Genomic DNA, 22,888 nt, shown 5'->3' on the forward strand with positions numbered 1-22,888 from the left:
AAACCTCTATTAGATCCCCCCTCAGCCGACATCTCTCAAGGGAAAACAGCCCAAGTTCATTCAATCTTTCCTCGTAAGACAGCCCTTCCATACCAGGCAACATCCTGGTAAATCTCCTCTGCACTCTCTCCAGGATCTCTACATCCTTCCGGTAGTACGGCGACCAGAACTGGACGCAGTACTCCAAGTGAGGCCTAACCAACGTTCTATACAACTGCAACATCAGACTCCTACTCTTATATTCTATACCTCTTCCTATGAAGGCTAACATACCATACGCTTTCCTCATCACATTCTGCACCTGCACCGACACCTTCAGGGACTTGTGCACTTGCACCCCCAGGTCTCTCTGCGTATCTATACTCCGGATAGTTCTACCTTTTATCGTATAACTCCCCTCCACATTATTCCGGCCAAAGTGCATCACCTCGCATTTCTCCGGATTAAATTCCATTTGCCATCTATCTGCCCAATCTACCAGCCTGTCTATGTCCTGTTGCATTGCCAGGCACTGCTCCTCAGTACCCGCCAATCCAACCATCTTAGTGTCATCAGCAAATTTGCTGATCACACCACCTACCCCCTCTTCCAAGTCATTAATATATACCACAAATAGAAGAGGTCCAAGTACCGAGCCCTGCGGCACACCACTGGTGACAGGCCTCCAATTGGATAAGGAGCCTTCCACTACTACTCGCTGTCTCCTCCTCCCAAGCCAGTTCTCCACCCATCTACATACCTGGCCTTGTATCCCATGAGCCTTCACCTTTTCTATCAGCCTACCATGAGTCCAACCTATTTATTTGATAATATACTCACTAGCTTTCGGGGTTACCCCCTTCGTCAGGTGAATGGAGAGTTCTGTGCTTTATATGCTCTGTCTGAGGCCAGAACTCTCCATTCACCTGACGAAGGGGGTAACCCCGAAAGCTAGTGAGTATATTATCAAATAAATAGGTTGGACTAAAACCTGGTGTTGTCAGACTTTTTACTTCTGATAGAGATCATGGGTTTGGAAAATGTTGTCAAAGGCTCCTTGGAGAGTTGCTGCAGTGTATCTTGCAGATGATACGCACTGCTCCCACAGTGTGTCTGTGGTGGGGGAAGTGAATGTTGAAGGTGGTTGATGGGGTATCACTCAAGCAAGATGCCTTGTTCTGGATAGTGAGCTTAGTGTGTGGTTAGAGCGGTACTCATCCAGGCAAGTGGAGAGTATTCCATCACATTGCTGACTTGTGCCTTGTAGATGGTGGAATGGGAAATCAGGAGGTGATTACTTACTACAGAATTTACATCATCTCCACTTCCACTTTTTAATCAACCTGGGATATAAGCCATCTGCACCAGGTGAATTATCCACTCCTAAGCAGAACCAGCCTTTCCAGTATATCTTGTCTTTCAATTTTCACCCATCTGCCATCTCTGCTTATATTTATGTTTTGGCAGTTTTCTCTTCCTTCAAAATGTTTTAAAAACGTTTTACTCCTTGCTTAAAGTTACAAAGCTAGTGCTCAGAATGGACCAGGTTTATCTGAAATCCATTCCCTACTTGGTCCAAAAACCACATTCAAAATCCAAATTGTGGTCCCCACAAGAGACAGCAAAATAAGGCATTGCACTCCATCTTGGGCTTTATCCTGACATTTGACCTTGGTCAATAGACTAAGAAATAAAGTACTTATTAAGTATTCTAGCCTTGATGTGTGCGTCTAAGCATGTATCACCCTCTTTGTCCCTCATAGCACCCATTTCACTTCTTAGTATCCAGGTACTATTTACTTGCTTACAGATTCTTGAGTTCCCTTTTATGTCAACGGCCATTCTATTGTCATATTCTTTCTCTGCCAGTCTTATTTTTTTCTTCACCTTCCCCTGAATCTATTGTTTTTGACCAGGTGTTCCTTGACCTACACTTGGTCCACTTGGCCTCCTCATTCCCCAACACCAGATCAAGAAATGTGTCATTTCTAATTGGACTGAGTGCATACACGTCAAGGAAATTCTCCAAATACATTTCAGAAACTCCTCCCCCAACCTATTGTTTAATTTAGTTGCAATTGATATTTGGATAATTAAAGTCCCCTGATATCATTCCTCAATATTTCTGGCATATCTCTGATTTCCCTGCAAATTGTCTCAGCTCTTCTGGTGATGGATTCCACAACAAAGGTGCAAAACCCTAAAATACAAGTTCACAGGTGATGCCAGGAAAAATATTTCATGCAAAAGGTAGTGCAGCTCAGGAACTTAATCCACAAAAAATTGTTGCTGTGGTTGGCTTTGGGTACAAACAACACTTAAACTGCCGTTGACTTGGGTACAGGCAACAGTTAAACCCAGAGTACTGAAATCTCCAACCTTTAATAACTTGTGTACAAGTGAGAACAAAGGCAAGCAAAGTATTGCCAGGTGTTCTGTTGATTCATACAGAAAATTTAGCAGTTATAGCTAATTACAGCAAATGAAAAACAAGCAATTTTTTCTAACCTTTCATTGGCATACACATCCACCAATCATAGCACAGCCTTTTGCCCTTTTTTACCTAATAGAAAATCAATCTTTCATTAGCACAATATGTCCCCATGTCTTGCTATTTGGTAATTGTCATGGTAACTTGTTCTTTGTTTTCATCCTGTTGTCCTAGCCTGGAATACAGTGTTTATAGAACAAGGTTTTATATACACTCACTTATCCTGAGTTTGTAAGCATTGGCCTGACTGAAGGCTTTGATCGACTAATAATTATTTTCCATCACTTGACAGAGTTTTTTTGACAATTATGGAACTTTAATTTTCACAATTGTTTGTAACCTAACTTCCACATTGCAGCCAGATTAGCAGAGTACATTTGACCTTTGTGAATTTGAACTTGGTGCTAGTGAGTCACTAGTTTGAAACCTGGAGTACAGTTAAAAGCAAAATAGAAACTCGAGAAATTTCTAAGAATTCTGGTAGGTGTAAGTGATAGAGATAAGCTTTGGATTTATTTACAGTTCTACTGGCCCATTCAGTTACAAAGCGAAATTCACCATTCCGTAAGTGTAAGCTATAGCTACTTTACATTGTGTGACAATGTCACAGCTCATCAGACTGTTTCTCATTTTAAATTCCTAGCATGCCATGGAAGAAATTGAGACCATGAAGAAATCTCTACATGGGTTTCGGAATAGGTTGCTGGACCTAGAACAAGACATTACTGAACAGCAGGCTTCAGTCTACAATGTTCTATCTAAAGATGAAAGGTAGATGTGGTTTTCATGGACATTGGCATCTTGAGGGCACCATTCTATTTTTTTATTTGGGGAGAGGCAAGTATAGTGCACTAAAATGACAATGAAGCAAGAAAATATATTTTATTTAATTTTGTTGTGTGCTTATAAACAAATGAAGTACAAATTTGCCTAACAGGTTTGCCACAAAAGTAAGTTTGGATAATATGGTAAACTGAGAGGAGAACTTATGTAACTTCCTACAGTCCTTTGTACTCCAATGTTATATTAATGCTCTTAGAAGCACTGAACAGATACCCATGATACCTATCATGTCACTGTGAACAACAAGCTTTACATTCCAGGAATCATTCTTGTGAACCTCCTCGGGACTCTTTTCAAGACCAGCACATCCTTACTTAGATACATTGCCCAAAACTGCTCACAATACTCCAAATGGGGTCTGATCAGACTTTTGTTTCTTTTTCCTGATGGAAGAAGGTGGAAGAGAGTATGTTCAGGATGCATGGGGTCCTTGATTAGCTTGCTGCTTTTCCAAGGCAGCAGGAAGTGTAGAGAGAGTCAGTGGATTGGAGGCTGTTTTGCGTGATGGATTGGATTTTGTTCACGACCTTTTGTAGTTTCTTGCAGCCTTGGTTCGAGCAGGAGCCGTACTGAAATATGATACAACCAGAAATAACGCTTTCTATGGTGTAATTGTAAGAATTGATGAGATTCAGGATACTGGTTTCAAATTCCAGCTTCTGCAGTAATTTGCTTTTATTGCTGAGAGTCATAGCAGACATGCCAAATTTCTTTAGTCTTCTGAGAAAATAGAGCCGTTGGTGGGCTTTCTTAACTATAGCATCAGTGTTGGGGGAACCAGGACAGTTTGTTGGTGATCCAGACTCCTAGATACCTGAAGCACTTGACCATTTCCACTTCATCCCCATTGATGTAGACAGGGGCATCACTGCTACTTGAAGTTGATGATGATCTCCTTCATTTTGTAGACTTTGCTTTGATTGAGACTTACCTCCCCAAAAGCTTGAACCCTGTTGTGTGAGGTCAGTGAATTGAAATAGTTTGCTCCCACACCCCAAAGATGTGCTCCTACGCTGATTGGTGTAACAAATTGTCCCTAAATTATTCTCCCCTGAATCTGGTTTCCAATGGGGGTAACCATAAGCATAGGCACGGGTCAAGGGTGGTGTAGGAAAAATACATTGTTAAGATGGCGGCATGGGCTCGTTGGGCCGAAGGGCCTGTTTCCCGTGCTGTGTTGTTCTTTGTTCTTTGTTCTTTGTAGTTTTATATATCCAACTTGGTGTGTATTATAAAAAGTTGTAACATTAGATGAAGATTTTAATTAGAAATTCATTTAAAGCATTTGTATTATTGTTGAATCAGTGCTATTTACATGATGTTTCATTATGATTGATACCATAGAAACACCATGGAAGTAGTTTTTGATTTCGGTGTTACTTATCTTTAAATATTTATATCCTTTTGTGTTCTTCCTTTGTTTATAAATTATGTTCTTCATCTCACTATAAAACAAAGTCAATTATTTTACTTGGAACTTAGTGACAGTGAGAAACACAATTAATGTAAATGCAATAACTTTCACAAACTGTTGACAGGATCTTTCAGGATGTGATTAAGCATCACATGATTGAATTCCATGTGATCAAATGTCACATGATCAAATCTTCAGGAATATGTCAACAGAGTTAGTAAAAGTAACTGAGACTGTTACCACTGAGCTAAAGCTGAAATCCATCTGCCCTTCTTTAGACCATCTGCTTAATTGGCATGAATCCTTTTTTTTGTTAATCCTCCTTAATTTTCTCACTTCCTCTTTTCTGAAGGTGTTAACTCCTTGCTAGGGTACAGCTGTCTAAAGATTTCTTGTCCAAGTTGCCATTCTTCAGTTTTGAGGTGTAACAGCTGTGTGAACAAGGCTAACACTCTGCAATGTCATCACACATGCACTTACAGCAGCTATCATTGAACAATGATTGGAGGGGTAAATCCTGGCTGACTTTCTTCCGCTAAATCTGAGTTTCTGAAGCCCATTGTAAAAAAACTTACCATCAACTCCGAGCACAGCTAACTCACTGTAGGGTGGCAGTGGGGGGTGGGGGTCTGGCGTTCTGCTTTACAAGTCTCAATCTTTACCTTTTAACCCATCCATTTCTACACCTCTCCAATTTTATTTTATTTGTTCAAAGATTGTGGGTGTTGCTTGCTGAGCCAACATTTATTGCTCATCCCTAATTATCCTTGAACTGAGTGACATGTTAGTCCATTACAGAGGGTATTTAAGAGTCAACCACATTTCTGTTGATCTGGAATCAACTGTGGGCCAGCCCAGGTAAGGGTGGCAGATTTCCTTCCCTAAAGAACATTAGTGAACCAGAAGGGTTTTTACAAAATTGACAACAGGCAGCACGGTAGCACAGTGGTTAGCACTGCTGCTTCACAGATCCAGGGACCTTGGGTTCGATTCCTGGCTTGGGTCGCTGTCTGTGTGGAGTTTGCACATTCTCCTCGTGTCTAGGTGGATTTTCTCCAGGTGCTCCAGTTTCCTCCCACAGTCCAAAGATGTGCTGGTTAGGTTGATTGGCAATGCTAAAATTGCCCCTTAGTGTCCTGAGATGCGTAGGTTAGAGGGATTAGTGGGTGGATATGGGGTAGAGCCTGGGTGGGATTTTGGTCGGTACAAACTCAATGGGCCAAATGGCCTCATCCTGCACTGTAGAGTTTCAATGATTCTATGAACAGTTTCATCATCATCATTAGACTTTTAATTCCATACTTTTTTGAATTCAAAGTTCACCATCTACAGTAATGGGATTTGAACTCATTACTCTAGGTCTCTGGATTACGAGCTCAGTGACAATACTACAATGCCACTACATCCCCACCATTATCACCCTTACATTTGTCACCTGGATGCATAACTATCAAAAAACATCCTAAAACTACAAAGAGTTCTCTCTTCCAATTTATTTGTGTATGATAAACTTAGAACAGGTATCAAAACATTCCACTCATATTTGACCTTCAAACACGTGCTTTCGTTTATGACCACCAAAGATCCCCACCTTCGCTCTTGCTTGAGAAAGTGAATGGAATTTTGGCTGGACCGCCATTTTATCCTTTCTCACCTGCAGCAGGGTGGCCATGGACCCTGCCCAATGTCTTTTGTTTCCTGGCCACTAGCCAAACTGTCCCAGTACAACTACAATACTGATGTCTACCCGGCAATGTAGAAAATTGCCCGGGTATGTTCTGTACATTAAAAATCAAAACAAATCTAATCCAGCCGATTACCACCCCATCAGCCTACTCTCGATCATCAATGTAGTGATGAGAGGTGTCATCAACAGCGCTATCATGCAGCACTTACTCAACAATAACCTGTCACTTACACTCAGATGGGTTCCATCAGGACAACTCAGCTCCTGACCTCATTACATCTTTGTCCAAAAATGAACTGAAGAGCTGAATTCCAGAAGTGAAGTGAGAGTGACTGCCTTTGACATCAAGGCAGCAATTGACTGAGTGCATCAAGGGACCCGAGAAAACTGGAGTCAATGGGGATTTTTGTCAGCAAAGCATTGACAATAGACACTAATTTATTCATCTTTATTCTTTCATGGGACGTGGGCTTCACTAGTAAAGCCAGTTTTTGTTGTCTATCCTTAATTGCTGCTGAGCTGTATACTTCAGAGAGCAATTAAAAGTCATTGCAGTGAGCCTGGAGTCACATGTCAGTCAGTCCAGGTATGAATGGCGGAGCTCCTTCCATTGGTGAACCAGATGGGTTTTTTTCAATCATCAATGATAGCTGTAACACGGTCATCTTTAGGCGCCATGGTGTCACAGTGGTTAGCACTGCTGCTTCACAGTGATAGGGACTCAGATTCATTTACAGCCTTGGGTGACTGTTTGTCTGAAGTTTGCACATTTTCCCCGTGTCTGTGTGGGTTTCCTCTGGGTGCTCTGGTTTCCTCCCACAGTCCAAAGATGTGCAGGTTAGGTTTGATTGGCCATGCTAATTGCCCCTTAGTATCGCACAATGTATAGGTTAAGGGGATTTACTGGGGTAAATACATGGAGTTACATGGATAAGGCCTGGATAAGATGTTCTGTCGGAGAGTCGGTACAGACTCAATGGATCAAATGCCCTCCTTCTGCACTGTAGGGATTCTATGATTACTGAGGCTATCATTATACTCCAGATTTATTAACTGAATTTGGACTTCACAGCTGCCATGGTGGGATTTGAATCCAATCCCCAGCATATTAGTTTTCGCCTCTACATTTCTGGACTAGAGACGTTATGAGCACACCACCATCTTCCCATAATTCGCAATGCAATCCCTGAGAAATCCAAGCTGGAGTCCTTTGAAACTGAAAAACCAGATGACTTTTTGTAAATTGCCGATAGTGTTTCATTTTCATTTCAAAGCCTGTTGATCAGTGGACTGGAACAACTGATTTTGTTTTGTAATTTCAACAGTCAGGCCATTGTTTCACCGCAAAAACCCAGTCGGTCAATTAATGTCCTTCAGGGAAGGAAACTTGCCAGGTCTACCTGGTTGGCCCACATCTGGCAATGTAATTACCCCAATGCCCTCTGATGTCAACCAGCAGTCTGAACTGGTCCAGAAACACCATTCAACTGCCAAGGCAACATTGAAAGTTAATAAATGCCTCCTTGCCAATGTCATTCATATCTCAAGTATATTTTTCATTAAACAAAATGCATTTACATTATCCTTGGATTTGTGCTTATTTAATTATTTTTGCGTTCTGACAGAGATTATGTGAAACAACTGCGGATATTACGTCAAGCAGTGCTTCAAGAAGTTTCAGACATGGAAGTTCAGCTCGAGGACCGAGCTCGGCAACTTGGAGAAGGGATGGGAATGGTAATTTTAATGTAAAATGAACCTTATTTCCTTCAATTATGAAGCTTATCAGCACTAAACAATTCATATTTAGCTACATCCTGGAGTTATTTCCTATTTAGCTTCTTGAAAACAATCCAGTTTCTTGGAAATAGAGAATGCAAAAAATGAGAGAGTTGATGAAATCAACACTTTGGTTAAATTTAATGTTCATTTTAGAATCATAGAATCCCTCCGGTACAAAAGGAGGCCCATCAAGCCTGCACTGACAACAATCCCATCCTATCCCCATAACCCCACATAACTGCCCTGCAAACCCCCCGAAACTAGGGTAAATTTAATATGGCCAATCTGCCTAACCCGCATATCTTTGGACTATGGGAGGAAACTGGTGCACCTGGAGGAAACCCATGTAAACATGGGGAGAATGTACAAACTCACACAGACAGTTACCCAAGCTGGGAATCGAACCCAGGTCCCTGGCACTATGAGGAAGCAGTGCTAACCACTGTACCACTGTGCTGCTAAATGATTATCAACAAAGGAAATTTAAATTAGAGGATTAATTGTTCTTTGAAAGGCTCTAAAAGAATGATACGTTCCAGCATTTATTTAAATCTACAGATTTAGAGTAGTTATGGTAAAGTTTAAGGAATGAATAAAGGTGAAAACACTCAACCACAAAGAGCTGATTTCAATGAGTTGAAAAAGGATCAGGTCCAGCTGGATTTGAATTAAACAAGGGCAGAGAGGAGGGGGAGAATGCTCCTTCGGAGAGTTGGTACAGACTTGATGGGCCGAGTGACCTCTTTCTGCACTCTAGATATGGCTAATTATCCAACTCAGAAACATGTTCCCGTTTCTCCACCCCCCTCCCCCCACCCCCACTTCACACTTAATGGCATTACCATCACTGAATCATTATCAATTTCCTGAGGTTACTATTGTCCACAAACTAAACTGAACCAGCCATATAAAAAGCGTAGTCACAAAAGCAGGTCAGAGGCTTTTTCAAACTTGAATTTCTCTGCTCAGTCTTCGACTTGTTCTTGGCCCTGCATTTCTTAGCTAAATGATTCTTTTTGTTGCAACAGTGACAAACAGTATCCATAAATTTGCAATGGTTCACATAATGTGTTGTTCCGTACCTGAAACATTCCACTGTTTTCAGCTTTGCATTTGCAACCTTTTTCTTTACTCGATGCGCTACATCCACTTTGCATCGCTTTTGGCTCTTTTGCATTGCTGGCAGCCATTTCCACGCTCTGAGAAATTTCTAGAGCTGCTCTGAAAGTAAATGCGGCTCCTTCCAACAAACAACGCTGAATGCTGTCCTCATTAATTCCACAAACTAGTCTATCCCGGAGGCCTCCAATACTGCTCCAAACTCACAATGTTCAGAGAGCTGGTATAATTCAGCAACAAGGTTAGCTATAGGCTGTTCTGTCTTCTGAAAATGACTACGAAACTTGAAACCAAAAGAGAAAAGTTCAGCAGGTCTGGCAGCATCTGCAAGGAGAGAAAAGAGCTGACGTTTCAAGTCCAGACGATCCTTTGTCAAAGCTGGAGTCATCTGGACTCGAAACGTCAGCTCTTTTCAGTCCTTAGAGATGCTGCTGAGGTTTTCCAGCATTTTCTCTTTTGTTTCAGATTCCAGCATCCACAGTAATTTGCTTTAATGAAGCTTGAAACGCTGGGCAGTCACTAAGGGCTTAGGAATGTGGTGGTTCTAAATGAGTGCAACTAAATCCACAAGTGTAGTGTTCCCCACAGTTTCTGTGGTGTTGCTAAATTCCTCACTAGCTTGCACAGAAGGCAACTGGCCCGGATGGGGCACCCAGACATGCACTCAGATCCTGCATGGATCAGCTGGCGGAGGTATTCACAGACATCTTCAACCTCTCTTTACAACAATATGAGGTCCCTGTCTGCTCCAAGAAGACAACCATCATCCCAGGCATCTAAGAAAAACCAAGCAGTGTATCTTAATGACTATTGGCCGGTGGCTCTGACATCCATCATTATGAAATGCTTTGAAAGGTCAGTCATGGCACAAATCAATTCCAGCCTCCCAGACTACCTGGATCCATTACAGTTTGCTTACAGCCACAACGGGTCCACAGCAGATGCCATTTCCTTGGCCCTGCAGTCAATCCTGGAACACAAGGACACCTATGTCTGACTCCTGTTGATTGACTACAGTTCAGCCTTCAACACCATTATTCCCACAAAACTCATCTCCAAGCTCCGTGCTCTGGGCCTCGGCACCTCCCTCTGCAACTGGATCCCGAACTTCCTAACTCACAGATCACAATCGTTAAGGATAGGCAACAATACCTCCTCCATGATCATCCTCAACATTGGTGTTCTCAGCCCCCTACTATACTCGTTTTACACCTACAACTGTGTGGCCAAATTCCTCTCCAAGTCGATTTTCGAGTTTGCTGAAGATACCACCGTAGTGGGTCGGATCTCAAACAATAAAAAGACAGAGTACAGGAATGAGATGGAGAATCTGGTGAACTGGTGCAGCAACAATTATCTCTCCCTCAATGTCAACAAAATGAAGGAGATTGTCATTGACTTCAGGAAGTATAAAGGAGAACATGCCCCTGTCTACATCAACAGGGACAAAGTAGAAAGGGTTGAGAGCTTCAGGTTTTTAAGTGTCCAGTTCAACAGCAACCTGCCCAAGTCCCCCCATGCTGATACTATAGTTAAGAAAGCCCACCAATGCCTTTACTTTTTCAGAAGACTAAGGAAATTTGGCATGTCAGCTACGACTCTCTCCAACTTTTACAGATGCACCATAGAAAACAATTTTTCTGGTTGTATCACAGCTTGGTATGGCTCCTGCTCTGCCCAAGACCACAAGAAACTATAAAAACTATATGGGTGGCACAGTAGCACTGCTGCTTCACAGCTCCAGGGACCTGGATTCAATTCCCACTTGGGCCACTGTCTGTGTGGAGTTCGCACATTCTCCTTGAGTCTGCGTGGGTTTCCTCCAGGTGCTCCAGTTTCCTCCCATAGTTTAAAGATGTGCAGGTTAGGTTGATTGGCCAGGCTAAAATTGCCCTTAGTGTCCTGAAATGCATAGGTTAGAGGTATTAGTGGGTAAATATGTAGACATATGGGGGTAGGGCCTGGGTGGGAATGTGGTTGTTGTAGACTCAATGGGCCGAATGGCCTGTTTCTGTACTGTAGGGATTCTAAGTCTAAGATTCTAAGTCTAAAAAGTTGTGAATGTAGCCCAATCCATCACACAAACAGCCTCCCATCCATTGACTCTGTCTACGCTTCCTACTTCCTCAGCAAAGCAGCCAGCATAATTAAGGACCCTACGCAAACCGGACATTCTCTCTTCCACCTTTATCCTTTGGGGAAAAGATACAATAGTCTGAGTCACGTACCAACCGACTCAGCAACTTCTTCCCTGCTGCTGTCAGACTTTTGAATGGATTTACCTTGCTGTAAGTTGTTCTTTCTCTACACCTTAGCTATGACTGTAACACCACATTCTGCACTCTCTCGTTTCCTTCTCTGTGAACGATATGTTTTGTCTGTATAGCGGCAAAAAAACAATACTTTCCACTGTTTATTAATACATGCGACAATAATAAATCAAATCACATTCAGGAGAATTGAGTGCCTTTAGCCTCATCTGCAATTCCAGTTGCCAAAACAAGGTGTTCCAAACTTTCCACATATTCTATCCTGTCCCCGTCCTCTTCCACACTGATAACCCTGAAAATAGTCATTGTGCTGCTAACCAGGGGAACTCACAAACCCGCTGATCAGAGCCCTTGAACGCCATTCACGACACAAACCAGCCGTTCACTGTGAAAATCTTCATAGCGCCATGTTCAACTTGACATTTTGCTTTTCCTTTCATTTTGCCATTTTCTCCTCATTACCAGAAGGTTGTAGCAACTTGGCCAAAAATAGATAGTTAAATACGTTGTGATGTTCAAACTTTTTGATTATAAAAATATTGAAATACAGTACTACATGAACTCAGAATGGATGCAGCTGGTTACACAGATCTTTCTAAACCTGCAAAATCTGGCACTATCAATCACATCATCGTGTATGCTCAAATCAGTTAAAGACATCAATATGTACATTGAAAATAGGAAGCTGGTTCCAATAATAATCTATAACACAGCTATTAGTCAAATTTGCACAGAATAGAATGAAAGAAGAAACAGACAAAGGGCAAAGACAATGAGCTAGTGCTCCCATAATGGAACTTCACTTCTGTTTCAGAGAGAATCAAAGTTCTAGTTTTGATCCATGTTCTCATGAAGCGAAACTCCACCCACGTATAAATTTTCCCTCAAAAACAAAGAATAATTGGGAATGGGAGTGTGACTGCAATAGTTTGAGATCAACTTGTTAGTTTAAAGAGTTGGTAGCTTGTTGGACCAGCATCCAGTAATAAGCATAAATAAGTATCTCCACATCAACATGTTGTGTCAAATTTAACTTTTGGTATGTTCATTTATTTTTTTCTACTGACTCTAACTGTATCCGTTTCAAATCTGATCTGTTGGGTGATGTTACTTTCTGCTAAATTGTCCTTTAGTATCCAAAGGTGTGTAGGTTAGGGGAATTAGCCACAGTAAATATATGGGGTTACGGGATTAGGGAAGGGGGTGGACAGAGAGTCAGAGAATCATAAAATCCCTACATAGCAGAAGGAGGCCTTCCAGTCCATCAAATCTGCACTGACTCTCCAACAGAGCATCCGACCCAGGTCCTATCCCTGTAATCCTGCTGGTGTCCCAAATGAACATTAACACTGCACCAAAATTTTACCACGCCACCCACCACAGGAATTGGAGTGGGGAAGGGGCAGATAGTTGGTAGGTCCATTGACACCTCAAGCGGGGTTTTCTGGTCTCGAGCTAAGCGAGGCCATAAAATCCCGCCCTAAGGAGCAATTTAGCCTGGCTAATTCACCTATCCTACACATCTTTGAACTATGGGAGGAAACTGGAACACCCGAAGGAAATTCACATAGACACAGGGAGAATGTGCAAACTCCACACAGTCACCCAAGACTGGAATTGAACCCAGGTCCCTGGTGCTGTTAGGCAGCAATGTTATGGGCTGAGTGGCCTCATTCTGGACTGTAGAGATTCTATGTGCAACCCAGTCATCATCACTTCTGAATTTGATCATTTGTAAAAACTGTAGAAAGTATGATCACAAGTTTCAAATAAAATTGTACTAAACTTCTGGTCTATCTTTTAGCAGTTTCAGAGTTTGGTGGAGGAGCAGTCTTCCTTATGTTCATACATAGAAGCTCTGAGGCAAACAGGAGATGCATCATTAGGGAGCTGGCCTTGTCCTTCATTCAGCAGTATGACACCAACACCAGCACCAGCAACTACCTCACAGGAACTGAACTGTGATGCAGGAATAACCCTGGCAGTGCCTTCTCTTCCAGGACTAAGCCCAGCTCCTTCGGCATCAAATAAAACTGACACTAAATTCAACCTTGAAGCTGACAAAGACGCAGAGGTAAAAGCAAAAAGGCAAACCCAGAAGTCAGAAATTCTGGATTTTCGAGCCATTCTGGAAAATGTAAGAAATCTCAGCCTTTTTTAAATGAATTTATACTTTGCAAAAAATAGCTATGATAACGATCACTATAATTGTAATTCAATTCAGTTTCGCAAACACGTATAACAATGTTTTTACTTTTAATAGATCAATGTAAAAGTTGCACATTATTCCATAGCTAGGGGAACTGGATTTCACAGCCATCCACTTGGGTTGTTTTTGGGTGTGAAGGGCGATGGGTAAAACATGACTTGGTGACTAGTGGAGTGCCCCAGGGGTCGGTGCTGGTGCCTCAGCTATTTATCATTTATATAGATGACCTGGAGGAGGGAACCGAGTGTATGGTGTCGAAATTTGCTGATGACACCAAGATTGGTGGAACGGCAAATTGCGCGGAGGGTGTGGAGAGTCTGCAGAAGGATCTAGATAGGCTGGGCGAATGGGCCAGGAACTGGCAAATGGAATTTAATGTTGGCAAGTGCGAGGTGGTCCACTTTGGTAGGAATAATGGTAGGAAGGACTATTACTTACGTGGCGAAAAACTGCTGCAGGCGACGGTGCAGAGGGACCTTGGGGTCCTTGTGCATGAGTCGCAAAAACCCAGCCTGCAGGTGCAGCAGGTGGTCAGGAAGGCAAATGGGATGCTGGCCTTCATAGCGAGGGGGATTGAATATAAAAGTAGGGAGGTCTTGCTGCAGCTGTATAGGGCACTGGTGAGGCCGCAGCTGGAGTACTGTGTACAGTTTTGGTCGCCGCACTTACACAAGGATATTTTGGCCTTGGAGGGAGCGCAGAGGAGGTTTACTAGGCTGATACTGGAGTTGAGGGGGTTGAGCTATGAGGAGAGGCTGAATAAACTAGGCTTGTACTCGTTAGAGTTTAGAAGAATGAGGGGAGATCTCATTGAGACGTATAAGATGTTGAATGGGATGGATAGGACAGAGGTGGAGAGGCTCTTCCCGCTCAGAAAGGACAGTAGGACTAGAGGGCACAGCCTCAAGATAAAGGGAGGGCGGTTTAGAACGGAGTTGAGGAGGAACTTCTTCACTCAAAGGGTGGTGAATCTCTGGAATTCTCTGCCCGTTGAAGTGGTGGAGGCTGCCTCGCTAAATATATTTAAGAAGCGGGTTGATGGGTTTTTGATAAGAGAGGGGATTAAGGGTTATGGGGAGAGGGCGGGAATGTGGAACTGAGCCACGACAGATCAGCCATGATCTTATTGAATGGCGGGGCAGGCTCGAGGGGCTAGATGGCCTACTCCTGCTCCTATTTCTTATGTTCTTATGTTCTTATGAGTCAGAATCAGTGTCAGCTCGTGGATAGAAATCTGGAAGGAGGCGGGATGGCCAGGCCTTGTAACAAATTCACACAAACTGAATTTTCAGTTGTGCTAAGCACAAAGTTTTTATTATAAATACACACTTTCAACTGAAGAAAACATTGCTGAGAGAATATATCAAAGAGGCATGATTGTAAGCTTTAAATCTCACATAGATCAAGATCTGATACAAGACCAGCAAGGGAGTAAGAAAGAGAATTGGACTCAATGTACAGTACTGAAGTACAATTTAATACAGGGCATGCAAATTAAGACCATAGAACACTATAAAGCCATTAGAAATAGGAACAGATGTCGTCTGTTTGGCCGCTCAAACCTGCTCCACCATTCAATCAGCTCATAACTGACATTCCTCATATCCATTTTCCTGCCCTGTCCCTGCAATACTCTAGATGTCCTTACTGATCAATCAAATCGACCTGCCTTAAATATACACAAGGACTCTACCCTCACAGCTCTCAGTTCCAACACTGACAGAGCTGACAGTGCTGGAAATCCAGTGGTCAGAGACTCACGGAGGCCATGGCGCCCAGCGGTAAGTCCATTAAACAGCTGCAAAAGCAGTGCAATGAGCTGGGAGAATCGCCCCCTCCACCCCCCCCCCCCCCCCCCCCTCCCCGCCCCCCCCATATTTTTTCTTTCTGGGAACACATGTTATCCACAGCTCATTTGATGCCAATATTCCTCAGTCAGAAGTTGTAGGTTCAAATTCCACTTCAGGATCTAAGCACAAAATCCAGGCTGACACAGTACGACAGCTCAGTGACTATCACTGATTGCTGTGCAGACACATGGATTTGGGCCGGTGTCTGTGGGAGTTTGCGCATTCTCCCCGTGCTTGCGTGGGTTTTCTCCGGGTGCTCCGGTTTCCTCCCACACCCCAAAGATGTGCTATTAGGCTGATTGGAGGTAATAAATTGTCCCTAAATTAGTTTCCCTCAATGTGGAATGCCATAATCATAGATAAGGGTCATGGGTGGAGGGGGGACTGGTAATGTTAAAATGGCGGTGCGGGCTCGTTGGGCCGAAGGGCCTGTTTCCCGGGCTGTTTTTGTTCTTTGTTCTTTGTACTGAGTGCAGAACTGAGGGAGTGCTACACTGTCAATGATGCCAAATTTGCCTAACATCTGAGGTAGACATAAAGATCCCATGATACTATTTTGAACAAATGCAGAGAAGTTATCCTTATATATATTTTGACTAATATTTACCTCGATCAACATCACAAAAACAGATTATCTGGTCATTATCACATTGTTATCTGTGTGATTTTGCTGTGTGCAAATTGGCTAACCCATTTCCTTGATTACGGTCATGAGTACAGTTCAAAAATGTAGTCACTTTGGCGTTAAAGTGTTTTCAATCCAGTGATCATGAAAGGTGCTGTATAAATGCAAACCTTTCTTTCTCAGTTGCTCCCAATCCTCTAATTTACTCTGACTCTAATTTACCTTCAGGTAATCGTTTCTAGTCCAGTTTTGCTAAATCACATCCCAATGTACAATAATGTAGAACAATATGGTGATGAGCAGGGCAGAAGTAACATACAGAATAATATTAGAAAAAGAATATTTACAATAATGTAAGACACAATTTGGGATAACAATATATACAGCAGCATAAGACTATACAGTATACTTGCAATAATACACAATATACAGGCAAATGATTTCATGCAAGAATATATGCAGTCAGAGAGAGAGACATGATACAGGGCAACAAAGCATAATATAATGCAGGACCATATAATACAGAGCAACACAATATACAAAGATGCAGGGCAACAGCAAATTTTATTTATATGGTATGTTTAACTCAATAAAATGTCCCAAGGTGTTTCAGCGGGACATTTTAGAACCAAATATGATTTAGAGCCAGTCAAGCAGCTGTCAGGTTAAATGGCCAAAAACCTGGTTCAAGACAAGAGTAAAGGTTTATGGAGTGTCTTAAACGAGGAAAGTGAAGTAGAGAGGTGGTGGGATGTAGGGAGAGATTTCCAGGGCTTAGGTATGACTGCAAGTTTGTGAATAGTCAGATTTAGTTTCGGGCAGTTGCCAGAAAGAAAGATAGAGTCAATAGCTTGTGAATAGAGTTTAAGACAGAGACAGAAAACAATGACTAGAGTTTTGCCAATACTTAATTGGAGGAAATGTAGGACAATATAACAAAATGCAATATATCTGTAACTATTCACTGATAGCAAAATCTCTGTTCCAGATTAAACAATCATTTAAACAGCTCCGATCACCAAGTCCTGATCCAACTTCAAGTATTAACCATTGAAGAACCTTCACATGGTAGGTTGGAATTTATGCCTCTAGATACAAGCAAAACGTATTAAATTGGAGCAGTTTCTTAAACTGGATTAATGGCTAAAAAGAAAATTCTTCCCTACATTGATGCTGCCTCATTCAATGTTCCCAAAGTTGTCAGAAAGATATTTGTCAATTAAAGTACCAAAAATTTCCCTCCATGGAAACTAGCAAGATCAATCTTTTGCGGTCTACTAGGTCTTAGTGATGGGAGAATTTTGGATCAGCTCTATTGATTGCAAATGTTTCTTGAAGTTCTGTTCACTTAGCAGCTAATAAGGAGTATAGTTGAAACTAGTTTACTAGCTGTCTCATTTAAGATTAGTTTTATCTTTTCAGTATTCCATTTTCTTTTCCTCTTCGCTAAGCATATGTAAGGGTAGAAAAATGGGTAATTTTCCCCTGAGTTTTCAACTCCTCTCTCCATGTACCCCCCGCCACCCCTACATTACTTGGGATAGTCACAGTGTTAAGGGTTCAGAGGCAGCAGATTTCCTGAAATGCATCCGGGAGAGATTTTTGTAACAATATGCGGAAGACCCAATTAGGGATGCCATAGTGCTGGACACATCACTATCGGATGGTTGTGATAACCCTAGAGGGGGTACAGAAGAGATTCATTGGAATGGACCCAAAGATGGAGCATTTGAGCCAAAAGGAGAGACTGGATAGGCTTGGATTTCTTAAGAGCAGAAAAGGATGAGGGGAATGTGTTTGAAATCATAGAGTCATAAAGGTTTAAATCATGGAAACAAGCCCTTCAGCCCAACTTGTCCATGCCACCCCTTTTTTTTAAAACCCCTAAACCAATCCCAATTGCTCGCATTTGGCCATTATCCCTCTATACCCATCGTACCCATAAGGTGTATAAGATTATGAGGGGTACGGGCAGGGTGAGGAGGAGTAGCTGTTGATGGGGGCATAGGTTTAGGGTAAGGGGCAGCAGATTTAGGGCGGATTTGAGGAAAAGCTTTTCCGTTCAGAAGGTGGTGGGAATCTAGGATGCACTACCTAGGAAGTTGGTGGAGGCCTGATACCTTACAACCTTTAAAAACATTCGGATGAGCACTTGAAATATCATAACTTTCAAGGATTTGGGAAAAGTGCAGGAAAATGGGATTAGCACACCTCCAGTGGTAATTATTGTTGGTGCAAATTTGATGGGCCAAACGCATTACTGCACTGTATGACTCAGTAATTCTATGACACTACAATGGGTACTGACAGACATTCTTTGTATACCATGAGATTAAATCAAAATAATAAATAATTTTACTTTCTAGACAGACAGTGGAAACTACAGATGTTTATCATGTCCTAATTAAAATGCTAAAATAGATTTAAAATAGAGATGTCTTCCTTCATTGCAGGTTCATGCAGTAGCTTCTGTAATGTGACCAAAGACATTAATACAACACGAGAAGTCTGCTGAAGACTCCACAGGGGATAAAGGAATAAAATACAGAAAATGCTGGATAAACTCAGCAGGTCTAGTAGCATCTGTGGAGCGAGAAACAGAGTTAACGTTTAGAGTCCATATGACCCTTCCGCAGGAGTCTGATTGCTGAGCGACGCTTCATGGATTGACCGCATTGTCCCTCATATTTTGCGAACTCCAGTGAACTCTCTATCTCTTCATTTTAAATGCGTCTAACTCTATCTCAAGCAATTGTTCATATCACTAATTATCACCGTGTAGCAAAATTGTATTAAGTGCTTAAACCGACACTAAACGCGGACTTTAATAGTTTATAACAATGTGCTCCACATGAAATCCAGCACACAGCTTTCTTCCATTTATTAGCTGTACACATTGCTACAAAAATTAAGAACTATTAGTGGGTATAGTATGTAGGGATACGGGGGTACAGCCTGGGTGGGATTATGTGCGGTGCAGACTCGATGGGCCGAAGGGCCTCTTTCTGCACTGTAGGGTTCTGTGATTCTGTGAACTACTGAAATAGAGCAAAACTTTTAAATAATTTATATTAGATCAAAGTCTTAGTAAGTACTTTGATCTCATATGTGTTAGTTAAAACTAAGCGCAGTCTTGAACAGAAGCCAAGTCAAAGAGGGAGGGGTAATTGCATCAGGATATGTCTGTGTCATTTAGGACTTATTTTAATGTCCTAGGTTTTGTATTGCCCTACAATTCCTATATCCACAGTTACAATATAAACTCCCTCCTCCTGATGGTAATGTTATAGTGCCTTCATTTGAAGGGTGTGATAGAGTTACAAATATGGTTTTGTCTACAATTGTAAATTTATGAGGAAAAAAATCACAAAGAGTAAACAAAGCTAAGATTTTGAATATATCCTAGCTATGTACTTTTATTGCTAATAGTTTATTAATTACACTGAAGCAGTTTCCTCCATCTTAATCTTACCCACAGTTGTTCCTGTTAATGTAAATATTTTCTACCTCAGTAAATTAAAGGAGATAACATTTCAGCTGAATTTGCTTCATTTTTGAAAATGTCCGAATGGGTATCTTATTGCTGTGTTTCTCTGGTTCAGCCTGTCAATCATCAAGCTAATGCTTAGTGTACATGAAACAAAGTTATTGGAATTAATAATGGAATAATTAGTGTAGTGCGGATGACTTACTATCAAGATAATTTGTGCGACATCATCAGTTAAGAAGTTTTTCATTGCTCAATATCAGGCACAAGAATATATGGAAATATGACCGCTTGTCCAAACTCCACCATTCACGAATACTTCTGCATTAAATTCAATTTGATTCCCTGCATCCCTTGATTCCCTTAGTTACTTGTATATATATTATCTCAAATATGTTATAAAACTGAACATCCACAGCTCTCTGGAGTAGAGAATTCCAAAGATTCACAAACCTTCAGAGTGAATAAATTTATCCTCAACTCAGTCCTAAGAAACCTATTGCTTAGAAGAGAAAGCAACACAGAATTTACTCTGTCAGGTCTTGTCAGGATCTTGTATGTTTTATAGAGTCATAGAATCGTAATGGCAGAGGAGGAGGCCATTTGGGCAGCACGGTGGCACAGTGGTTAGCACTACTGCCTCACAATGCCAGGGACCTGGGTTCGATTCCCAGGTTGGATCACTGCCCGTGAGGAGCTTGTACATTCTCCCTGAGTCTGCGTGGGTTTCCTCTGGGCGCTCTGATTTCCTCTCATAGCCCAAAAATGTGCAGGTCAGGTTGATTGGAAATGCTAAATTGCCACTTAGTGCCTGGGGGACAGCAGGGTAAACATGTAAGATTGTGGTCAGTGCAGACTTGATGGGCCAAATGGCCTCCTTCTGCACTGTAGGGAATGTATGATTCAATTCATGCCATCTTTCTGGAGGACAATCCGGTTAGTCTTATTCTCCAATTCCATCTCTGTAACCCCAAAAGTCTATTTCCCTCAAGTGTCCAACAGATTTCCTTTTGGAATCATTAGTCATATTCACCACTCTCATTGACAATGAGTTCAAGATCTTTATTACTTGATGTGTGAAAACATTTTGCTCACATTATTCCTTTATCTTTTGCACCAAACTTAAAATCTTGCGTGCCCTAGTCTTTCGACCATCAGCCAATGGAAATAGTTTTTGTTTGTTAACATAGTTAGCCTGTCAAAATCTTATACATCTCTGACAAATCTTCCCTCAATCTCCTTTGCTGCAAGGAGAACAACCCAACTTCTCCACCCTAACCCTGTAGCTTAAATTCCTCATCTTTTGAAAGATTCTGGTAAATCTCCTCTGCACTCTCAATGACCTTCATATCTTTCCTAAGGAACTTGACTCAACACTCTAATGGTGGTCTGAACAGAGTTTTATTCAGCATAACTTCCCTGCTTTAGATGCCATATACTTTGCTAATTAATCTTTCAGTACATCTTGTCATCTTCAAAAATTGCCCCTTAGTGCCTTAGGGGACTAGGAGGGTCAATATGTGGGGTTATGTGGATAAGACCTGGGCAGGATTATTGTTGGTGCAGGCTCGATTAGCCAAATGGCCTTTTTCTGCACTGTAGATTCTATAAATCCTGGCTGGCGTCATCCAGAGAGATCTGGACATAAATCACCTTATGAAATAGGGCATTTTTAACTTCCCAAATCCATTTGTGAGCAGATGCTTGGGAAATCCCACATAGAGTCCCAGTGGAAACCTGGAATGAGCCACTCACAAAGAGGTTCCGAGCGTTTGTCACTTTTTGAGCCAGATGGGTGGACTCCCAGTCCCTACTGTGTCAATTCCTCCTGGTGAATGTGGCAAATGTGAACCCTAGACAAGCAAAGGTGTCTACATCATCTGTATAAACTGGGACCATTTTCTGGAGACCTTCTACTAAGTTCTTCTTTGCTACTTTCTAAAATACTCCCAAACCTCACATTTACTACCACGTCTGGCAATTTTATAGGCCTTTTCTTTTAATCTAATACAATTTTTAACTTGCTTTGTTAGTCACATTTGACTGACTTTTTTTTGGTTTGGCCAATCACTAAATGATTCTCGACTGAGTTGCAGTGTCTTGGCAGGATGATGAACTGAATTCTGACAAAGCATTCAGAATTCTTAATGATGTAGATTATATGGAAAATTGTATAAGGATTTTCTACTCGGCGACTAATATCAAATAAAATTCTATTCACATATGAACCATTACACCATCTGTTTTTTTGGGAAGGTGTGAAGTTCTTACTGACAATGGAGAAGCATATTTAACAATTTTGAACACCACATCAGCAGATTTAGTCCGCTATGACATTAATAATCACTGTTATCTTACCCTCATTTCCACTAGCTCAGTGTGTAAACATACCACATTTTTAAAATTCATGTTTATGGGATGTGGGTGTTGCTGCATAGGCCAGCATTTAGAAGTACAAAGATGTACATGTAGATGCAGAACAGGAACTGGCTGTCTTTTATCAATAAGTCACTGAAGGCCAGCATGCAGGTGCAGCAGGCTATTAAGGAGGCCAGCGGAATGTTATCCTTTATCACAACAGAATTTGAGCACAGTAGTGAAACCTTGCTTCAGTTGTATATAACTTGTTTAGACTGCACCTGAAACACTAGGTGCAGCCTTGGTCCCCTTACCTCAGATAAGGTATTGTTGCCATAGAGGGAATGTTACAAAGGTTCACCAGACTTGTTCTGAGGACAGCAGGACTGTCTTATGAAAAGAAATTGAGCAAACTGGGTCTGTTTTCTCTAGAGGCTTGAAGAATGAATGATGATCTCATTGAAACCTACAAGTACTTAAAGGAATAGGCAGGGTAAATGCAGGTAACATGTTTCCCTTGGCTGGGGAGTCCAGAACCAAGAGGCACAGTTTCAAAATAAGGGAGATGCTACTTAGGACTGAGATGAGGAGAAAGTTTTTACACAGATGGTTGTGAATCTTTGGAATTCTCTACCCCAGAAGGTTGCCGAAGCTCAGTCATTGAGTATGTTTGAAGCAGATATTGATAGATTTCTGATTAACAATAACATAAAGGATTATGGACATACTGGGTGTAAAAGGCATTGGAGTGATCAACCATGATTGCATGAAATC

The 22,888-nt window shown here is 41.6% G+C and overlaps 1 protein-coding gene across 7 annotated transcripts in view; it reads left to right on the top strand.

Moving 5' to 3' along the window:
• itprid1 (ITPR interacting domain containing 1) overlaps window positions 1–19,805 on the top strand; it is a 188,527-nt gene extending 168,722 nt beyond the window's left edge. For 5 of the 7 annotated variants that reach the window (XM_080193714.1, XM_080193717.1, XM_080193721.1 and 2 more), the window contains 5 exons: window positions 3,114–3,241; window positions 8,040–8,151; window positions 13,390–13,722; window positions 17,258–17,337; window positions 18,723–19,805. In XM_080193714.1, coding sequence (XP_080049840.1) covers window positions 3,114–3,241; window positions 8,040–8,151; window positions 13,390–13,722; window positions 17,258–17,323 — 639 coding nt within the window. In that variant the 3' untranslated portion in view covers window positions 17,324–17,337; window positions 18,723–19,805. The remainder of the gene's footprint in view (window positions 1–3,113; window positions 3,242–8,039; window positions 8,152–13,389; window positions 13,723–17,257; window positions 17,338–18,722) is intronic. The other 2 variants (XM_080193715.1, XM_080193718.1) reach the window with 1 other exon arrangement.
• Window positions 19,806–22,888: the final 3,083 nt, after the last annotated feature.

This window comes from Carcharhinus amblyrhynchos, chromosome 8 (assembly GCF_965287045.1).
Source record: "Carcharhinus amblyrhynchos chromosome 8, sCarAmb.v2.hapA, whole genome shotgun sequence".
Taxonomy (NCBI): domain Eukaryota; kingdom Metazoa; phylum Chordata; class Chondrichthyes; order Carcharhiniformes; family Carcharhinidae; genus Carcharhinus; species Carcharhinus amblyrhynchos.